Genomic DNA, 19,248 nt, shown 5'->3' on the forward strand with positions numbered 1-19,248 from the left:
ACTGAAAAGCAATAGTAATGTCATTTGAGGCAATGTGGCAGGTAGGGTGATGATGTTCACAAAAGGTGAACTTAAAGTGGCAGCTTTATTGCTTGGAGAATCGACTATAAACATAAAGGCACAAAAACACCAAACTAAAACCCTGAACATGAGAACTAGGAACGAAACACTGAAAAACTAGATCTAAAACACCGGGAAACTAGAAATGAGGGACTAAAACTAAAACCAGGAACATGTGGAGACTTACACACATGAGGAGGTAAGATCCAACAAAGGGCAAAGGAAAACACAGGGCTTAAATATACAAGGGAGTAATGAGGGAATGGGAAACAGGAGGGGAACACAGCTGGGACTAATAAGACATACTAGATACACTTGACATAGGACATGGGACCGTCAAAATAAAACAGGAAATGGCACGAACATTGAACCAGAAACACAAGGGAGGCACAGAGACTAAACCTAAAGGCTGAAAAATCACAGTGGTGCTAAAGAATAACTAAGGAACACGAGATACAAAAGCCAGAACATAGAATAAACAAAACCTAAACACGGAGTGATCCAACTCTGGATCATGCCAGTTCGATTTATCCATAAAAGTGAAATGAGAAGGAGGGAGGGTTTAGTGAATGTGTGAAAATGTTCCTCTACTCTTTCTGTCAATGGTACTTGCTTTGTATGCTTCCTACTTGGCTACTACTGTGACTGCAGTAGACTTTATTTCACACAAATTAAGAATGTTAGAGTTACAGTAGCTGCCTCTGGTCACGTTTGAGTTCATATGATCTCAGTGTTTGTTTGCATGTGCCAGTATCTAAAGCACAAACACACAAATGGCGCATGTGTCTTTTGTGTGTGTCCTGAATATTATAGCAACATATGTTTTAAGATGATGACTCTTCAAAACACCCGCTTTACATCATTATGTGTCACAAAACTTAATTCTGAGACAAAGGCAGCTCCACTTCCCACTATATAAGTGTCAGTTATGTTGTAGATGACAAGAGCTGCATGTTATATGTATGCAAAGATTGTTGCATTACTCGTTACCACAGATGGGACATGACGAAGTACAAACACTTGATTACTACTTATGTAGAATTTTCAGGTATCTGTACATCAGGTGTCTGTAAATACTTTTGAGCATTTATTTTACTGGCAACGTTTTACTTTTACTTCCAACAAATGTGAAGGATGGCATACATTTTGGACTTTTAACTGTATTTTCATGTATCTTACGGCTTGCCCTACTTACAGAGGGCAAGCTATTCATACTGTACCAAAGTATTGAAGTAACAGAAAAACAATTAAACACAGAAAAGTTCCTTTTCACATTTTTTTCACTACTATAGATTTTTTTTTGACAAAGTGCTTGCAGTTAAATAAATAAATAAAACACATTTTCTGTTAATTAACAGAAACTTTCTGCTTTATAATCAGAAGTTATTAAAGTTTTTACACATTCATTTCTCTTAGTTTAAGCCCAAAGAGGTGACAGTTGAAATTGCACTTCTTTTTCCTATACAGCGACATCTCAGAGATTAAATGTGCCGTTAAACTACTTTACACTGACAGAAACAGGCTTTTCACTGGCCCAACCCACTTAAAGTGGCACGCAAGTGGCTCATGATGTAAAATGAGTTTGACATCCATGCTATAAACAGTATACTGTCAGTATAGCGGACGGAACTCAGCCAAGATTAAATGAAGCTCATAGGTGGTGTGTTTCCTGGTCAAAATAGCAAGGGAAATCCATATTTGGGGGACTACTTAATCCCCCTGATTCGCAGAAATAAAAGACAAGTTTGAGATTCGTGTTGTGGAATTTACTTAGGCTTTATTATTTATTTATTTATTTTTAGCTATTTGGGTTAGGATTGGGGATTAGCTCCAAAAAATACTTTGTTTTTCATTATTATAATACAATATGGTATAGTTAATATAGTATTCACAATAAATTACAAACAATTTTAAAGTAAAGTGTGTTGCTACCTTACTGACACATTTATCACTGAAGATTTTGCCAGAGGTTTACAGAATCAGTGTTTGTTACTGATTACAGTGGATGATAACAGGCTAATGGGCATACTGAATGGTATAGGTGGCACCTACTGGAGATATATATTTAACTGATAACAGCTACTTAATGGGCTGATAATACCCAGTATTTTTTGTACTGAACATGCCGAGACTGCAATGTTATGTAAAAGGAAAGAGGCCCTGAGGGGGTCGGCCCCCACCTTCATTCTGTTGTCTCAGACTTTCATCCATTTTTCTACTGGATGCTTTTTTATTTTGGTAGAAAACAACAACTTCTCATCTGTGACAAATTTAATTAAAGGCTTGATGTTATGCTAAGTATCAAACCTTAGAGGTTTTTATTTATTTATTTATTTGTTTTAACTTTTATTATTGTCGTGGTGCTGGATGATTCTGTGTGTGTCGTCTAGAGAAAAGTTGCTGGTTGCAAAGGCAAATCAAAAGTCAAGGGAGGAAGCCAGAAGTGAGATTGGAGCTTGAAGACAAGACTTTTGGATAATCCGAGATAATCCCCTGGGTAGAATCTCGGTCAAAAAAAGCAACACATGGTGTCAGACAAAAAGAGTGTGAAGGCAGGCAGGAGGGCAACTTCACAGCCACAGTTCAGACTGGGACTGCTGAAATCAGCTGTCAGCTTTACAAGTCTGCCACAAGTCATGTAAGTTCTCAAACACTTAGCAAAGCCAAAAGAGACAATTCAAAAGCTCCAAAGTTCCTGAGCTAATTTATGCTTCAAAGTTTAGGCAAAGAGAAAATCAAAACTTTCCTTCTGGAGAGTAATTTTGAGTTAGAATAAAGTCACTGTGGCTAACTTTCAAATAAATCTAAGTCATGCCCATCTGTGATGAGGGGAGATGATCAGACTTCAATGGTAATTGACTTAATTGATTACAGGGATTTCTACCGGTGAGCGAGGTGTGAGAGACAGAACATCTGTGGCGGTGTCCCATGGTTTTTAATCAAGAGAAATAGAGGACATCCTCTCATCTCTTAAAAAGCGGACCGCAAGAGACAGCTAAAGGACAGCAGTTTTAGATCTAGGAGAGAAGATAAAAACATTAGATTTTAAAAAGAATAAGTATCTTTTGCAGGAGATAAAGACTACACTCTCTGTTTTCTTTAAAAAAAAACTCATGTGTGGGTGTTGAGTGTGTGCACAAAGGCCTCATTACTTGTTTCCCATCAGGATCACAGCTCCCTTCCACCCACCTATGTTCTACAGTCATTAGCACAAAAAACATTAAACTAACACTAAAACTGATTTGCACCAAACATGTATACATACAACTCTGCTTCTCACCTTTGTCGCCCTTAGTCTTACTTTCCCCTCCACTAGATTCTCTCACGCCCTGCCTCACAAAGCATCCGTCCCAATGGTAATCCCGCAGACTCTTTAAAATCATTCTGCACGCCGATACTCTGCCTGAGATTAAGATGGACCTTGTCTCATTAGTGCCTCATTAACACATCAGATATCTGGCTTAATAGAGCACCAGAGAGGAGGTGCAGAGAAAACATTAAAAATGGGGGTGAAAAAGGAAGGAAAGTAGGAAGAGATGAAGAAAGGGAAAAGAAAGGGATTTGAATGCATCGAAATGACTATATGGTCAGAGACTTTAGTGGGAGTTTGTTGCTCGTCAGAATCTCCAGCTTCCAAGTGCATCTGGGAGGGCCTTGCTTTTAGAAATCTGAACATCATTAGAGAGTCAGAAGGGAAGGTGGGGATGTTGTGCTTGGAAATAAAATGAACTAATATTAGAACTAGTCTCAAAGGACAGTTTTTTTTTTTTGTTTGTTTTTTTACAGGCAGTGGGTCAAGCAGAGAACCAACAAGAGATTCAAGTAAAGCATACTGAGGACATGAACAGAGAAAAATTGTCACGTAAGCACTGCATCTATTACTCTGCAGCCAAATCAGTAAGAGCCCACACTTTCATCTGTGGTCCTGCAGGAAACATATTTACATGAAATGAAACACAGGCCGCGAGTGGATTAGCTACGAGATATCATTGAGGAGTAGTCACACCTTTGAATTTAATTAGCTGTTAGTGTGATTTACAAGTAACATATTTTGTCTTGGACAAAAAAAGGTTTACAGAAAAAGTTAAAATAAGTTTGAAGACCACATTTACATGTGCATTCTATTTGGTCATATTTGCAAAGTTTATACTTAAAGAAAAGTAATTCAGCTACAACAGTGCTGGCCAAAACACAGTGTGATCTTAAAGCGAGCAAATATCCTCATGCGTGTTTTATCAATGAAACTCCCCAATGTAGTTCTACTGACTGTCTCAACATACTCAGCTGACTACCCCCCACTGTAGCCCTGCAGGCTTGCTCTCTCCCAATTCAAACAAATCTTTCTCTCGTGCAATTAGTAGCAGAGGCCTAATTCCTGTGTCCTCGGCTCCCACTGCCAACCCATTTACCCTGTAGGCCACTGCTGTAGCCAGCTCCAATATAAGTCAGCAGGCCACAGCCTGCTGGCTTAACATAGAATAAATCCCCCACATATCAATGTGGTTTAAGCTGAGCAGGCTGATATATCTGCTCGCGCGATAGGGGGTCAGGCTAGACTGGCAGGATGCCAGCTGGGACAGTCAAAACTACTGATGTAGAACTCATGACACAAATGACACATACATGTACATGTAATGTACATGTATGTGTCATTTGTAATGTAATGTAATGTTCTTACATGTAGGTGCTATGTAAATTAATGTAGTGCCAGGTGTATGACCACCTCCTTCAGTTTAGAGTGCTCTTATAGAAAGAGAAAAAGGTGCTCTTGCAATTTGCATTAAATATTTTTAGCAGGGTGGACCACAGAAAGTAATTAATGGTTCAAGGCCATCAATAGAGAGTTTTATATATTTATATATTTATATAGAGAGGTTTCACAGGGGCTGTTTAAACAAATAACAAACTGCAAAACTGACAAACTGATACCTTTGAACTACCCAGATGAGTAGCCCATATCGGTTCCTTGTCACCATAACACCAGCCCATGGATTTTCTGATCAACCTTGCTGATAAGAGTCCTGGTGCTAACATGTTTAATTGTTGTGCTATGGGAAGAGACTAACATCTGGCAATATTTTTTAGTATGTAGTAACAATAGTAAATGGCATCAAAGGGTGAGCCTTAAAACACCTGGGTTAAAATTAAAATGTTCACATTTTTATTAATAGTGTGAATGTTTTTGTTATGACTGTATAACTTTATTCAAAGAAAGGAGAGGTTGGGGCAAGCGAATCAGACGTGCTTAACGTGTGCAAGGCAGAGACTTTCAGCATAGGAAAAACAAGCAGTGTTAAATCAAGAAATTGTCCATTTGTCTTTTTTCATTTATCTATTATGTAATAAGATGAGTAAGAAAATGATCAAGGAAATGTAAAAAATAATTTACAATAAACTCTGATGTCAGGTATTAGATCTATGAGTCTGTATGTAGGCTGCAAACTCCTAGAGAGTGCACTGTATTCTGAATGTGTGTTTTAATAATAAAGCAAGTAGACACATAAGTAAAAATAAAAAATGGTTTAAGAGCTTTCACTTTCCACATATCGATCTATAATGACAATCATGTAGATTGTGCTGTGATTTCATATTTACTTAGCAGTTTTATTTTTGAGAGTATAATTCACATTCATTCAAAAAAACACTTGTCCTCTTTCTTCTGAAATCAAAGAATCATTATGTAAAAAATTACTAACAATTTTAAGCTAGAAAGTACATTGCATACGCACAGTGTGAAAAGGGTATGACAAGGTGTAATCATGATATAATTAAGTGTATTTATAAATCAAAAGTACAATACACCATGACAGGGATTTTTACAGTTTTTGACACATCCATGGGTCTACTTGGCAGTTGCACAACTTGTTTCCAAATGTATTCTTTTGTTTAATATAGAATATTTTTATCTGCATTTAGTCAGTCTCATCACTTCATGAATAGTTCAAGTAAATCTTCTGGTGCTTCCATGTTGTGTCTGCACTAGCTATTAAAAATATATGCCACACCATGTACCTGACTGCAAATGTTGTACTTATAGATAACTATGAAAAACTGTGTTTCTTATTAAACTGAAGCAGCTACTCAAGTTAGCAGATACCCACAGCTCTCTCCTTTCCTGTTAGATAAACAACTGAAGTTAACGTTTGTTCTATAGGACAGGGCAGTAAAGTAAATTATGGCGAATAATCACATGATGCCAGCAGCTGTACAATAACTGCCAAACTGCCTTGATTTCTGCTGCACCTGTTATTGAATAATGACAGAACAAAACGCAGGTTTCACACCGGCAGCAATTTATCATCACACATCGACAGCCAGCTCGCAGATGAGGAAGAGTGGACAGAGAAAGAGAAAGAAAGAATGAGATAAAGGTGAAAAGAGAAATGCAGAAGCATGAATAATGGAAAGAGTGTGGTGTGTGTATCCCTGGAGCTTGCAGAATTACTCTCACTTTGCAGCATTTAATCAATGACTCTCCGTCTATATTTTAATCCCCCTCTGCATTCCTCCTGCTTTACTCCCACTATGGCATTTCATAGTGGGGTCATTTGTGTAGCAATTTGCTGTACACGGTTATATAAAAACGTAACACCCAATATGCAGCCGAAGAGGAAGAGCAACATCTCGAATTTTGACCTTGACAGATGAGTTTCTGCTCTTTTAGAGCATTAAGCCTAACTTTCCTCCCCTTATCTTCCCTGTAATTTATCAAATGCAAAATACACTGGGTGCCTGGATTATTTACTATGTGGCTCTTTTTCCCCCCTAAACTGATTTTTTATTTATGGGATTTTGGCTTTCTCATGAAAGTGTGATGCAGGTCCAGTATTACTTATTTTCATGCTTAGTGTTTTCATTTTAAAATATGTTGAAATAATGCATATTTATGAGTATGCTGACAAGGTTGCACAAGTTGTCAGGAGTGTTAAGAAAAGTTTTAGACAATGGCAAATGCACTGCAGCGCTGACTGATTTAACAATGTTAGAATTGGAAGAGAAAACATGGCTTGACAGCTTTTATTTTTACTATAACTATTTCATATTTGTTTTGTAAAATATATTTAGAAAATTAAGGCAAACATAAATTCTTGTATTTTATGTTGTCAGTCAGCCAAAGTCTGTTAACAGCTATTGTGTTGTTTTTTTCAGTTGTTCTTGTTAATTTAAATGACAAACATTTGAAGTTACTCCTTTTTTACAGGCAAGTGCAACAAAAGAATGCTTGCTATCGCACAACTCCGACTCAAAATCTAGTGTGCCACAACATGGTGTAAATGATGATAAGAACTTCAGGCACTTGTAATCCCTGCTCTACTCCATCCTGACCTTTTCGGTACGTACTACAGCAGTATTCCCAAACCATCACAAAAAACCGCGTATAACAAATACTGGTACATCCCTCCCTGACTGGGACAAGGCCATGAAGAGTTCAGGGAAGCGTCAGCTCCTGCAGCTGCTACTGTGTGTGCTTTACAAGAGAGACATCTTTTGCTTTGGCAGAGACTAAATTAACAAGGCCTCCTGTAATTAAGCTAGTTTATCGGCCCTAGGGGAGTCTTTTCTTCTTGTACAATTCCCATTCAGCCTTGTTTATACCCCTTTCTTCTTTCTCCAATTCCCTAAAACGCAGAATGTGCAATTTTCATCATACGTACACACATTTGTGCATTCCCTAATACAAAGATCCCACACATCTACATAAACACCACTGACAAGAAATGTTACTTAATTGTCCAAAACATTTGCAATAGCACATCGGTACAAATGCACACAAATTTGTTTGCTCAAAATCCAAGACAAACCTGCGCAGATGATGAAAAACACACGAACACAGCAGTCATCAAATACTCTGTCCACAGAGTCTTTTGTAGCACACACACCATACACTGATTACACATTACACACATATACGTATGCGCTGGAGAGAAGAAAACATTGGCTAATGATGTGCATCGGATCACCTCAAAGATTTGGGCTCAAGTCTGAATCGCACATCTGTCATCCCACACGTCTCTGTTTTTCTTCCGCTTTCAATTATATATTTATCTTTGTAGTGGCTGAGTGATGTGTTGAGCCCCGATCTGCCACTGATCCTCCGCCCAGATTCGACGGAAATAGAACGCTCTCCTTATCCCACTATCAACCCCTCCACCCCCCACCGTTTATCCCCCCTGAGGCTTATGCAAATAGCTTTCCTGTGATTTCACTTCCTTTCCTTGGTCAGGTATTGTGGTTTTCCTCCCAGAATTCTCTTGGAAACAGTATAACAGGTTTAAAACAGGTAAACAACTAAAAATGAGTGGGATAGAAAACATAGAGGTGAAAGCTGAAAAGAGAGCGGCGCTCACAGAGAAGGACGCACATCAAGGGTGGTGTCGGTCTTTAATCAAACCTTAGCTGGAGGTTGATTTGATGTTTGCAGTATTACTTTAAATGATTTCTTTTTCTTATGTGAGTGGGTCCTCTCGGGGTGGGGAGGCTCTTTGCATGGATCCATTTTTTTTTAATCCAACAAAGATCAAAATGAAAATCATAATTAAAGAGCAACACAAGTTTTCAAACCATGTTCATTTATTTACCTGCAGGCAAACTCGCCAGGTTTACTGATTATTATTTTTAATAAAAATAGTATGTTTATAGTTCATTGATATAGTTCCCCAAATAGAAATAGTTGGACTAAAGCTGCTGCTGTCCTTTGGCTATTTTCAAAGTACATGGTTCATTACCTTTATAGCTGTATGTCTCCAGTGGTCTCTAGACAAGTTTTATTTTCTGTTTCTCTGTTTTCTTTTTCTTTCTTTTAAGGGGTTTAATTTGGAACCGTCATGTGCCATATTCATGCCATACTCACTGGACAGGCCCACTCCTCTGAGCTGTGCTGAAAACTGGATTTGAATGGGCGTGGAGACTGAGTTACATTACTCTGACACTGAGATGACAGCTGAAAGCATCAGAAAATCATGGAAGCAGTGGCAGAAAAAATTGATTGGTTGAAGAGAAATGTGTGAATATGCAGTCAGTTGCTTGAGCTTGAGGCAGGGAAAGAAACTGATTTCAAACTCACTTTTTGATACTCTTCGTGGTTTGCATTTTCCTGTGCGAGACATTTCATGTTCATTCACACTGAGTAATTATCTCTGTACTGCAGCTGCTATTTGTAGCGAGTCCACCCAGTCATAGATTTTCATCTCACTCGTTTTTGCCTCTGTACTATTACTGTTGTCACTGCAATGCAAATTGAACATCCAGCTGTGAAGACTTTTTCTAAAGTATTTTGGAATGTCTGAAAAAGTCATGCTTGGTGAAGACTGATCCCAAATGGAGATACTGTTTACATCTGCAGGGGCGTCAAGGCCAACCTAACTTTTTAAATCTTCCATTAGGGAGATCATACAAGATCTATCTTATCTGTACATACGATTTAACCAGAAAGGGGCACATTTTAAGTCCAAAAATCACTTTTGTCCTTGATAAAAAGCATCTCTTGCTATTAATACATTTGTATTGTATTATTATACACCTGGGTGTCCCAAAATAATATTTATGCAGGTATGAAAACTTGGCCTCACTATATTTCCATTACAGCTGCTTCTGCTTTACATTAAAGGAGTTGACTAATATTTTTACAACAGATATCACTTCCTGGTATAGTCTAACTTTTCACAATTCTTGTAGAAGCACAGACAGTGAATTTGTTAATGAATTAATCTGTTAGGAACCACAGCAGAAGTGTTATTTGGTCCTGGATTGTAAAACAGACTAAAAACAGGTAATACAGAAACTGTGTTCAGACTACATTTTTGTCTACTCCTGCTCACATGTTCACTTATTTTTAGCAACTCACAAAAATGCTTTAATAAATGCAAGTTTACACACAGACACTGAAATACTGCAAGCACACATATAGGCTCATATCCTCCAAGCAAACGGGACATACAAGACAGCTCAACACTGTCCGATTTGTCAAAACAATGTGATTACAGGGACACAAAGTGAGAAAGAGATAGAGATTGGACTTCACTTACAGACTAAAGAAGAAAAATGGGAAAACAGAGAGGGACAGTGAAGTTTAAAGCACAAAAGAAAAACAAAAAGCAGGGTTGTACTGCAGACTACATGACTCAGTCCAAGGATTAGGCTTACTGCAAATCTGACAGGTTGCCTTAAAAACACTGGTCTAAAGCAAATGATGAAATGAAATAGTGCGTTGAGAGCAGGGGCCCTGGGAACAGTACAACTGCCTGACAGAGATAAGGATGACAGCTATAGTCATGTCAGCCATGTAATGCCATACCTGTAGGAGTCTAAATGTGCTAAAGGCATGTGGAAGAAAACACAAATGCACTTGTTAAAAAGATTGCATATTTTTTTTGTCTGTGTGCTTGAGTTTTGGTGGGGGATTTTACAGGGAGGCCAAGTGCAGGGCCTAACAGCAAAGATGCTGGGGACGAAACGTGAGCTCATCACAACTCACATGTCACAGTGACTCCACAGACTGTTACGATAAACCCACCCACTGGCCTGGATTATTGAACCACTAAATAACTGAAACAAATTCATGCTGAATTAAATCTAATTCAGTTTTCACAGTGGAGTCACGCTCCCAAATCATTACCAAATTTAACATAATCTGCATCCACCCGAGTTAAATAGTTAACACTTTGGCTGGTCTAGTAAATTTGGTTTGTTTCAATTTATGACACAGTATATTCAAAGTTATCTCATGTATATTTTCTTTATATTGTTTTGTTACTGCTTCATGTGCATTGAATTAATAATTTTTTCTCTCTCTTTTGAGTTACCTGTCTGTTGCTCCACGCATTCATAGTTTAATAAAGAGGAGGCTGAGGGTTGAACTGTTTGAAATACTGAAGCCAAAGAAATAGACTGAACCATCAGAGGTGACAGCAGGAGGGGAATTGGCTTCCTTTGTACTGAGTTTAATTATGGTAGCTGCAGGTTTTGCCCTTTGCTTTTATAATTGGTTGCTCCATTAGAATATAGGTTTGCTCTGACTTACTTATGGCTCTGTCACACTAGATTTAAAACAGGAGAGGAACCTCCTGGTGGTTGGATGATGATTGCATTGTGTGTGTGTTCTTTTGTTAGTTGTGGTTGCTTGTGTGTGTGTGTCTGTGTTTCGGGGGGCATTCAACAACTGATTGCAAGTATTAAGGTAGGTAACGTCAACCTCTGGCTGAGTTTTCAATCAACCAGTGGTAGGCGACCTGTCTCCAAACAGTCGTGATCCAACTTGAACTGACTTCAATCACCCTCAGATTTGATTGATGAATGTTTGAAAATAATTGCTATCTATTTTATAGATAGACTGATAACTCCACAGACTGAGTACAACCTTCCTGTGACTTGTCTCTTTCCAGAGAGGGACTTCACTCAAATTGTGTCAACTGGTTGTATTTAAATTATATTCCTATTATATTCCTATATAAAAGAAAGGTTACTGAGTGCCTAATTCATTTTGCAGTTAAATCACCATCCTGCAGAAACTACCTCACCATAGGTCTATGAGGTTCTGGCTGGACTCTGGGTGTAAGTAGTTAATGTGCTTTTTTTTCCAGTTTCTGTGCAAGTAGACAGCAACAATTGCATATAATTGTCAAGTTGACCACATTCAACCACAGACTGATAGCACACTGACAGCAGACTGACAGCAGACTGACTCTGTGTTACTGGGGTCATTTTAAAGAAAACGCCAAATTGCAAATGATTGCAGACCTGGACCCCATCTTTGAAGCAACCATTTCAAAAGCAACAAGAGTGAGAGTATATTGCACATGGCTGCAATGATTTTGCAATGATTTTACCAGACCATGCATTATTATTAGTCTTCTGCTCTATTTCCCCCACATTTCATATATAACTTGAGTCCTTTTGATGTAAACTGCAAAAAAGTAGGACAAATTAAAGGGTAACTTCAAAAATGTGAAATTCTTTTCATTTGTATTTTTAAAATAAATAAATACACTAATAAGAATAATCTATATATAATAATAATAATAATATATAATAATAATAGTATATATTATATATATAATATATGTCTAATATTATGTAAGTCTTCAGCACTCTTGCACTCTCACTTCTATTTGAAACTACCCCTTTCTACTGTAACTTTAATACAATGGTTATTAATATATGGTTTATAAGGCATCTGAGCAGATCCTCTCAAATGAGAAGCAGCAGCAAGATGTAACCCTCTCATCAGCCGGGTGAGTCTAAAAAATGTTAAAACCACTCAAAGATGAAGTGAAATCTTTCTGCAATGCAATGTTCTTCTGGGAAACCCGAGAATTCACACGGATGTTACTTTAATACATATCAGCCACTGTAACATTGTTGCAGACCAACAAAGTCCACAAAGGTTCTTCCGCAAAGTCCAGAAGACTCAAAATCTATAGCAGTGGCCTGTGCCAGAAACAGGGCATCTACGGTGGTGTGAAAAAGTATTTGCCCATTCCTGATTTTCTATTTTATTGTATGTTTGTGGGACAAACTTAAATACTAGACAAACATAACACAAGTAAACAGTGTAAGGTGGTTATTATTAATTACTTAATTAATTATTATTATCATTAAAAAATCCAAACCTATGTTCCTTTTCTGAAATGCTGTGTTAGTCTTACTCCAGATGTAACGGGACTCAAACCTTCCAAAAAGTTCAGCTTTGAGACATGTGAAGCCTGCAGTTCATTCATTTTCATCTGGGTTATTTTGCGACCTCCTGGATGAGTCATCAATGCACTCTTGGAGTAATTTTGGTAGACGAGTCATTCCTGGGAAGGTTCACCACTGTTCCAGGTTTTTTTTTTCATTTGTGAACAATGGCTCTCCCAGTGGTTCACTGGAGTCCCAAAGCCGTAGAAATGGCTTTGTAACCCATTCCAGACTGATAGATGTCAGTGACTTTGTTTCTTAGGCATGTTGCTTTTTAAGATCTTTTAGCCTGCTTCACTTTGTCAGATTCTGTTTAAGTAATTTCTTGATTCAACAGATCTGCCAGTAATCAGGCCTGAGTGTGTTTAGTAAAACTTAACTCAGCTTTCCAAAAAATGTGGTTAATCACAGTTAATTCATGATTTAAAAAACACTTTTTCACACCACTATACGTTGATGCCTCTGAGTTATCATGGAGGCACAGGGAGGTCCAACATAATATCAACCAGTTAGTTTCAATGCTGAGGCTGTAATTGTCTGTGTTTATGTATACTCAATATTCAGTGCATGTGTGTCTATCTATCTTGCCTTGTTTGTAAACACAGTTTTGTTTTAATCATCTCATTTCACTTAATCCCCACTGTGTTGCTTAGGGCAAGGTAAAAATAAGGATGGTTAGAGTTGAGGTTATGAAACACATTTTCCAGCACAGAAAAAAATGATTCAAACAGCAAATAAAAATGAGATGACTGCTTTTTGCCGACGGAGGGATGAGTTTAGAGAGCATACATGTAGATAAGGGTTTTCTCTCATCTGACTTGGCAGTTTTTCCTCTGACTTTTTCCTTTCTCCACTCCTGTGACTTTTTGGTGAACCCTGTCTGCTTCTTCTCCTCGTGTGAGAGTGGAGGAGGGTTCAGTATTTCAGGAAAAAGATAGAAAAAAAACTTTAATACTCCACTGGGGTCTTTTTTTTATTCATTTCTCATCCCCTGACTCTCGGAAGCAAAGCTTACTTTCCCTCCTCAGCGGACAGGTTCCTCTCCCTTCCCTTCCCTGATGTATGATCCTTTCCTCTCCTATCACCCCTTCTTTACTCATTTCACCTCTTATCTCATTTTCCTTACCTACTTTTTCCTCCATCTGCTCATTTCCTCTCATTTTCACTTACTTCCTCCTTTCATCACTTAGCTTCTCCCTCAGAAAATACGCAAAAAATGAGATGATGTAAAAATATTCTGTGCTTTTGCAAGAGCATGATTCAACCCAGTGATTCCTATATTTTATTATTTTGTCTAGACATCCACAGCTTAGAGATGTGAGATTTGGAAAGAGCACGAAAGAGCTATCCTAGAATGTTGACTTTTACAGATACACTATACCTCTCACCCGTCAGTGAAAGTGTGTACTATCACTTGATGACCCTTTGTTCAATTTAATGACCTTTGTAATATCTCTCCAGGTTAATGTCTCTATTGTTTTAGCTTTGCTGTCAAAAGAGAAAAACTGGTGGGGGAGAAAAGAATTGTTTAAAGTCACCTCATTGTAAAGATTTTCACTGACGTGTGCAGGCAGATCTCCCTTGAGGCTGAAAAGTTTTCCCTCTGATGCTTTTGTGTTTTGAAGTTTTGACAGAATTGCTGCTGATTAGCACCACCTCAATATCAATTTGCTCCACTTATTGTTAGACAATCTAAGAAATGTTATTGGATCTTTCAGTGCCTCAGAGACTATGGTAATGACTGAGAGGCCAAGACAAACTAATAAATGAAGAAGTGTCAGTGGAGTGGGATACAAATGATGAAAGTGCTTTATTGTTCTCCGGGCGTAAGGCTCTCGTCTTGTGTCGCTGTACAGCCGTGGCTGAGATGGTTTCACTGGAAAATTAGGTGTTTCTAAATCCAGCTAAGCTCTTAAGCTGCTCATTTCTGATGCTTTTGTTAGCTTGGTTTTTTTCTCTCATATCCTCTCGCTTCTTCATTGTTTCCCTGTTTCTAACCTTGCAGTTTGTCTTTTTTTTGCTTCTGTCTTTCTCATTCGCTCTGTTTCTCTCCTCTGTTCTTTTCATCTTTCCTTTCTACCTGTAGTCAATATACTCTGCTCACAATGTTTTGTGCCCACTGAGGATTGCGTTGGTGCAGCTGGTGGTTGAGTTCATGGACAAGAGCATGGTGAGACACTAGGGATGGGTACCGGTATCCGGTGCCATTGTGGAACCGGTTCTGACATAAACGGTAGTAACCAGACCGAAAAGCAGCGTACATTTCGGTGCTTTATTTCGGTGCTTTTTTCCCTGAGATGTCATACACTTTGAAATCTAGCCAATCACTTTACCTTTCCAAGGATAGTAGGTGGGCCCAGGTACGTACTTTTTTTTTTTTAGAGCAGAGCTAAAATGCCGAAGGCGAAGCGCTTGAGAGTGTGGCTGTACTTCACAGCAAAAGATATAAACTCAGCAGCCTGCAACAAATGCTTAAAGATAATAATGTGCAAAGGAGGTAACACCTCAAATCTAATGAAACACCTGGCGACGCATAGCGTTTTTTTAAAAGCCGAGAAATGCACCGCATTTGATAACTTGCATCAAGACCTCACACCGAGCACATTCACTGCGGGTGTGGTGCCTGTTCTCGGAGTTAGCAACATCCAAGAACCCGAAGAGGAGAGTCCAGGCCCGTAGCCCTGCCACTGTAGCAGAAATGATAACTGATGATGATGATGGCAGCAACACCCGTTCTTCTCTGGGTGAGTATCTTAATGTTGTTCGTGTGTAATTTGAGTAGGCTAACCACGTTATTATTAAATTAATGCATGTAAGGTGAACTAGCAAACACCGTCGTAGTTACATGAGGCTGTCTTCTTGTTTGATGGCAGATACTCCCTTCACCCTGGCCAGAAAGGCCAAAATGACCAAAGAAAAAGTGGACGAAATTCATAGGGCAGTGACAAAATTTATAGTCAAAGATCTCCATCCATTTTCAACGGTGGAGTCACCATCATTCAGGTGAAAAATGCTGTATTACTCTGACATAAAAAAAATAGTATCTTATATACTGTATAATACTGTAAAAGTTAATATGTTCATAGCTGCTTAGCTTTGTCTTTTCTAAATGTGGAATTAGAAAAGACTTACAAAATTGGTGTAAATATGGAATTAGGTGTTTATAGGTAAACTATATTTGAATAAAGGGTGAGCTATATGTTTTTATTTTTTATCTGGAAGAAAAAAAATCTAATTAAAATTCAAATGTATTTTCTGTTTATTCAGGGAGATGTTTTATATGTTTTATTTATTTTATGTGAAAAAAATAATAATTAAATTTCAAGTCAAAAACACTTTCTTTTTATAAATTTCGCTTTTTTTCTTCTTTTCTTTTTTTTTTTTTAAATTCAGGGAGATGTCCTCTGCCCTTAATCCGAGGTATCAGCCCCCATCCAGGGATGATCTATCCAACACACTTATACCTGCTTGGTATTGCATGGAGAAAAGCAACCTCATCCAGAATTTGGCACAGGTTAACAAGGTCGCTATCACCTGTGATGGATGGACGAGTATTGCTCAGGACCATTTCCTCACAGTGACTGTTCACTACATCTACAAAGGCAAAATGAAGCAGAATGTGCTCAGCACTGAAGCAGTTTATGAGTCACAAACAGGTCCAGTTGTCGCTAAAGAAATATCAAACGTTGTGGAGCAATTTCACTTGGGAGGGAAAATAATTGCTGCCACTGTAGACAATGCCAGAAACATGGATGTTGCTTTGAAAAATTTGGACTTTTTAAAAGTGGGATGCTTTGCTCATACCCTCAACCTGGCCGCACAAAAAGTGTATGACATTCCTGCAGTTTCCAGCTGGTGTGCCAAAATCTGTTCAGTTGTGGTGTGGCTCAAAAGCAGTGAATCCTGAGTAAGTAGCACATGCAGTTACATATCAAGAAGTATTGTTATTCATATTACCTTTTTTATAGTAATTTAAAATATGTTTGTGTCTATCTGTGCTTTAGATTTGCCAGAGCACAATGTCATTCTTGACGTTAAGACGCGCTGGAATTCTCTCTTCCTGATGGTGGAGAGATTTATGGAGCAGTTTGATGCAATCCAGGCAGCTGCTCTGGATCAACGGCTGAGGAAGCCTACAGAGAAGGACAAGTGAGTGAATGACATGAGCATCACTTGCAAGAGCTAAATAACGTCAGTTACCTTTAACATTGTGAATATTTTTCAATAGGCTAGACAGGTTCACGCACACTGATTTAATCAAGGCAGAGGAGTTTATTAAGTATATGCAAGTCCTGTACACGTCAACCATGTGTGTGTCAAGTGACAAGTCACCCACATGCAGCCAAATCATCCCCATCCTGGCCAAGCTGGAGGCACATTTCAGACGATGTGATGAAGACAGTGTTTTCACCTCTTCAATAAAAGAGAAAGTCTGGGGTAGTCTGCAGAAAAGATATCAGGTATTTGCAGACAATATCAATGCGCATGAAAAATAGGGTTACCTTTTTCAGTATCAGCTCATATGTTATATCTTGTTTTACTTAAAGGATGAAAACCTTCAGAAATTTCTGAAGGAGGCCACGATGATGGACCCAAGTTTTAAAGGCAGGCTAGGTGGTGAGGCAGCTACTGACATCTGGGACAGGTTGGAGAAGGCAGCAGTTGCAAATGCCACAGCAGCAGTTGTGCAGGTATTTTCACTGTGTGTGTACAATCTTGTCCTTTTGCATCATGATGTAGTTTCTATGTTGAAGGAATGCTCTTTTACTATCTGTGTGTCCATAGCCTCCCACTGAGGACCCCAAAGCACACAGCGAGGTGGATGATGCTGACATGGACAAGCCAGAAAAATATCTAATTTCAGATTTTTTCTAGCACAACCACATTCTAAAAGTGACCTTTATTTATTTTGCAAACCTCAGTCTTCTTTTTTTTGTTTTTCAGCTAAGAAAGGTCCAGAAGTCACCCTTAGAAAAGCTGTTTGAGGATGAGGACAGAGAGCTTCAACAGACTGCTTCTCAAGCGGGTAAAGTCCCCTCAATCACAGAGCAGGTACAGAAGGAGCTTGAAATATACAAAAGACTGCCAGGAATTACCTCTGGACAAGACCCTGTGGCCTGGTGGTGGAGTAAGAGGGATACACTCCCCAATTTATCTGCCCTGTCAGAAAAATACTTGTGTGTCCCAGCCTCATCAACGCCTTCTGAAAGAGTTTTCTCTTGTGCTGGGCATGCTATCAGCCAAGAGCGATGCCGTATAGCTCCAGAAAAGGCTAATATGATTATCTTTTTGCAAAAAAACTGCTAAACATGACAGGTTTCATGACAAAGTTTGTGTTTTCAATTGTTTAAGCACTGGTTCCAACCAAAGAAGTTATGTTTTATTGACAGAAAGGGCTAACTTTGTTATCATTTTGCCTAAAAAATAAATTACTGGGAAAAATAAAAACACAAGAAGTTTTTGGACAAAGTTTGCGTTCTTTATTCTTTAAGCACCGGTTCGAGCACCGTTTAAGCACCGGCACCGTTTCAAAAGTACCGTTTTGGCACCGGTATTGGATAAAACCTAAACGATACCCATCCCTAGACACCAGTGGTTAAGAAACCAACTTTGCTCCACGGGAACATCTTAAGCACCTATACGCTCTGATCTGTATCAGACACTAGTATGTCATATTGTTTCCCAGCAACCACCTAGAAATTGACTTTTTTTTTTTTTTTAGCATTTATGTATGTATAACACCTTTAAAAAAGATTTTTCCATTGTTTTAATTTCAGAAGAACATCTAATTTCTATTTAATAACAAGCTGAATAACACCTGATATATTATGATGCCATAATGCTGCCTAGCAACCAAGGGCATAGATTTGGTTTTGGCATTGGTGGGGACGGATGATTCAGCCACCGAACCCTGCCCTGTTTCTTTTTTTTCCTTTTTGTCTTTGCTTCTTGATAAAAAAAAGAAGTAAATATACTTGCCTATGTATGCTATTCTACATGCTTTTAAACCATTTAAAATTACAATTCATAGTTTTGTATGTGAATTATATAATGTTAAATTACTATTAAACAAATAACTAAGTATTTTAGAATTTAGTTTACTTCAGCCATATTCCATATAAATCAGGTATCATACAAAAATAAAAACAGCTTCAAATACAGTCATGACAATAAAAGAATATGACTTTACAACGACTTAACAACATTAGTTCAGTTATAGTGCACCAATATCTGTTATACTTTGGCACTAAGGGAACACTGAATGACCTGGTGGGTTTTGTCCATAAAACTACTCATCTAAGATTACCACAAAGTAAAAGATCTCTCAGCAAAATTATGCAACATTTTAGGCACACTATTGGCCCGATCAAATCAGTGAGCTGGGAATTTTTATTCTAAACGTGAACTACTGTTACAGCAACAGACATGGACTATTGGTGTCCCACACAACAACTCAATGTCCACTATGTGAAGGAGCCAAACACATGCTTTCTCCTCTCATTAATCTATAGC

At 38.3% G+C, this 19,248-nt stretch overlaps 1 protein-coding gene across 1 annotated transcript; it reads left to right on the forward strand.

Annotated features, from left to right (window-relative positions):
- Positions 1-16,783: 16,783 nt before the first annotated feature.
- LOC146363243 (uncharacterized) lies at positions 16,784-18,042 on the forward strand. The gene is made up of 5 exons (XM_084920177.1): positions 16,784-16,884; positions 16,964-17,195; positions 17,283-17,426; positions 17,521-17,589; positions 17,680-18,042. The coding sequence occupies exons 1-5, from the start codon at positions 16,799-16,801 to the stop codon at positions 18,040-18,042; spliced, it is 894 nt and encodes a 297-aa protein (XP_084776303.1). The 5' UTR covers positions 16,784-16,798.
- The last annotated feature ends 1,206 nt before the right edge of the window (positions 18,043-19,248 follow it).

Source organism: Perissodus microlepis, chromosome 22, assembly GCF_051167445.1.
Source record: "Perissodus microlepis isolate ML-2025 ecotype Zambia chromosome 22, ASM5116744v1, whole genome shotgun sequence".
Lineage (NCBI taxonomy): Eukaryota > Metazoa > Chordata > Actinopteri > Cichliformes > Cichlidae > Perissodus > Perissodus microlepis.

Coding starts and splice junctions, on each gene's coding strand:
- LOC146363243 (XM_084920177.1), top strand. CDS start 16,799: ATGGTGGAGAGATTTATGGAGCAGTTTGATGCAATCCAGGCAGCTGCT. Junction 16,885..16,963: donor AAGCCTACAGAGAAGGACAA/GTGAGTGAATGA, acceptor ATTTTTCAATAG/GCTAGACAGGTTCACGCACA. Junction 17,427..17,520: donor CCACAGCAGCAGTTGTGCAG/GTATTTTCACTG, acceptor GTGTGTCCATAG/CCTCCCACTGAGGACCCCAA.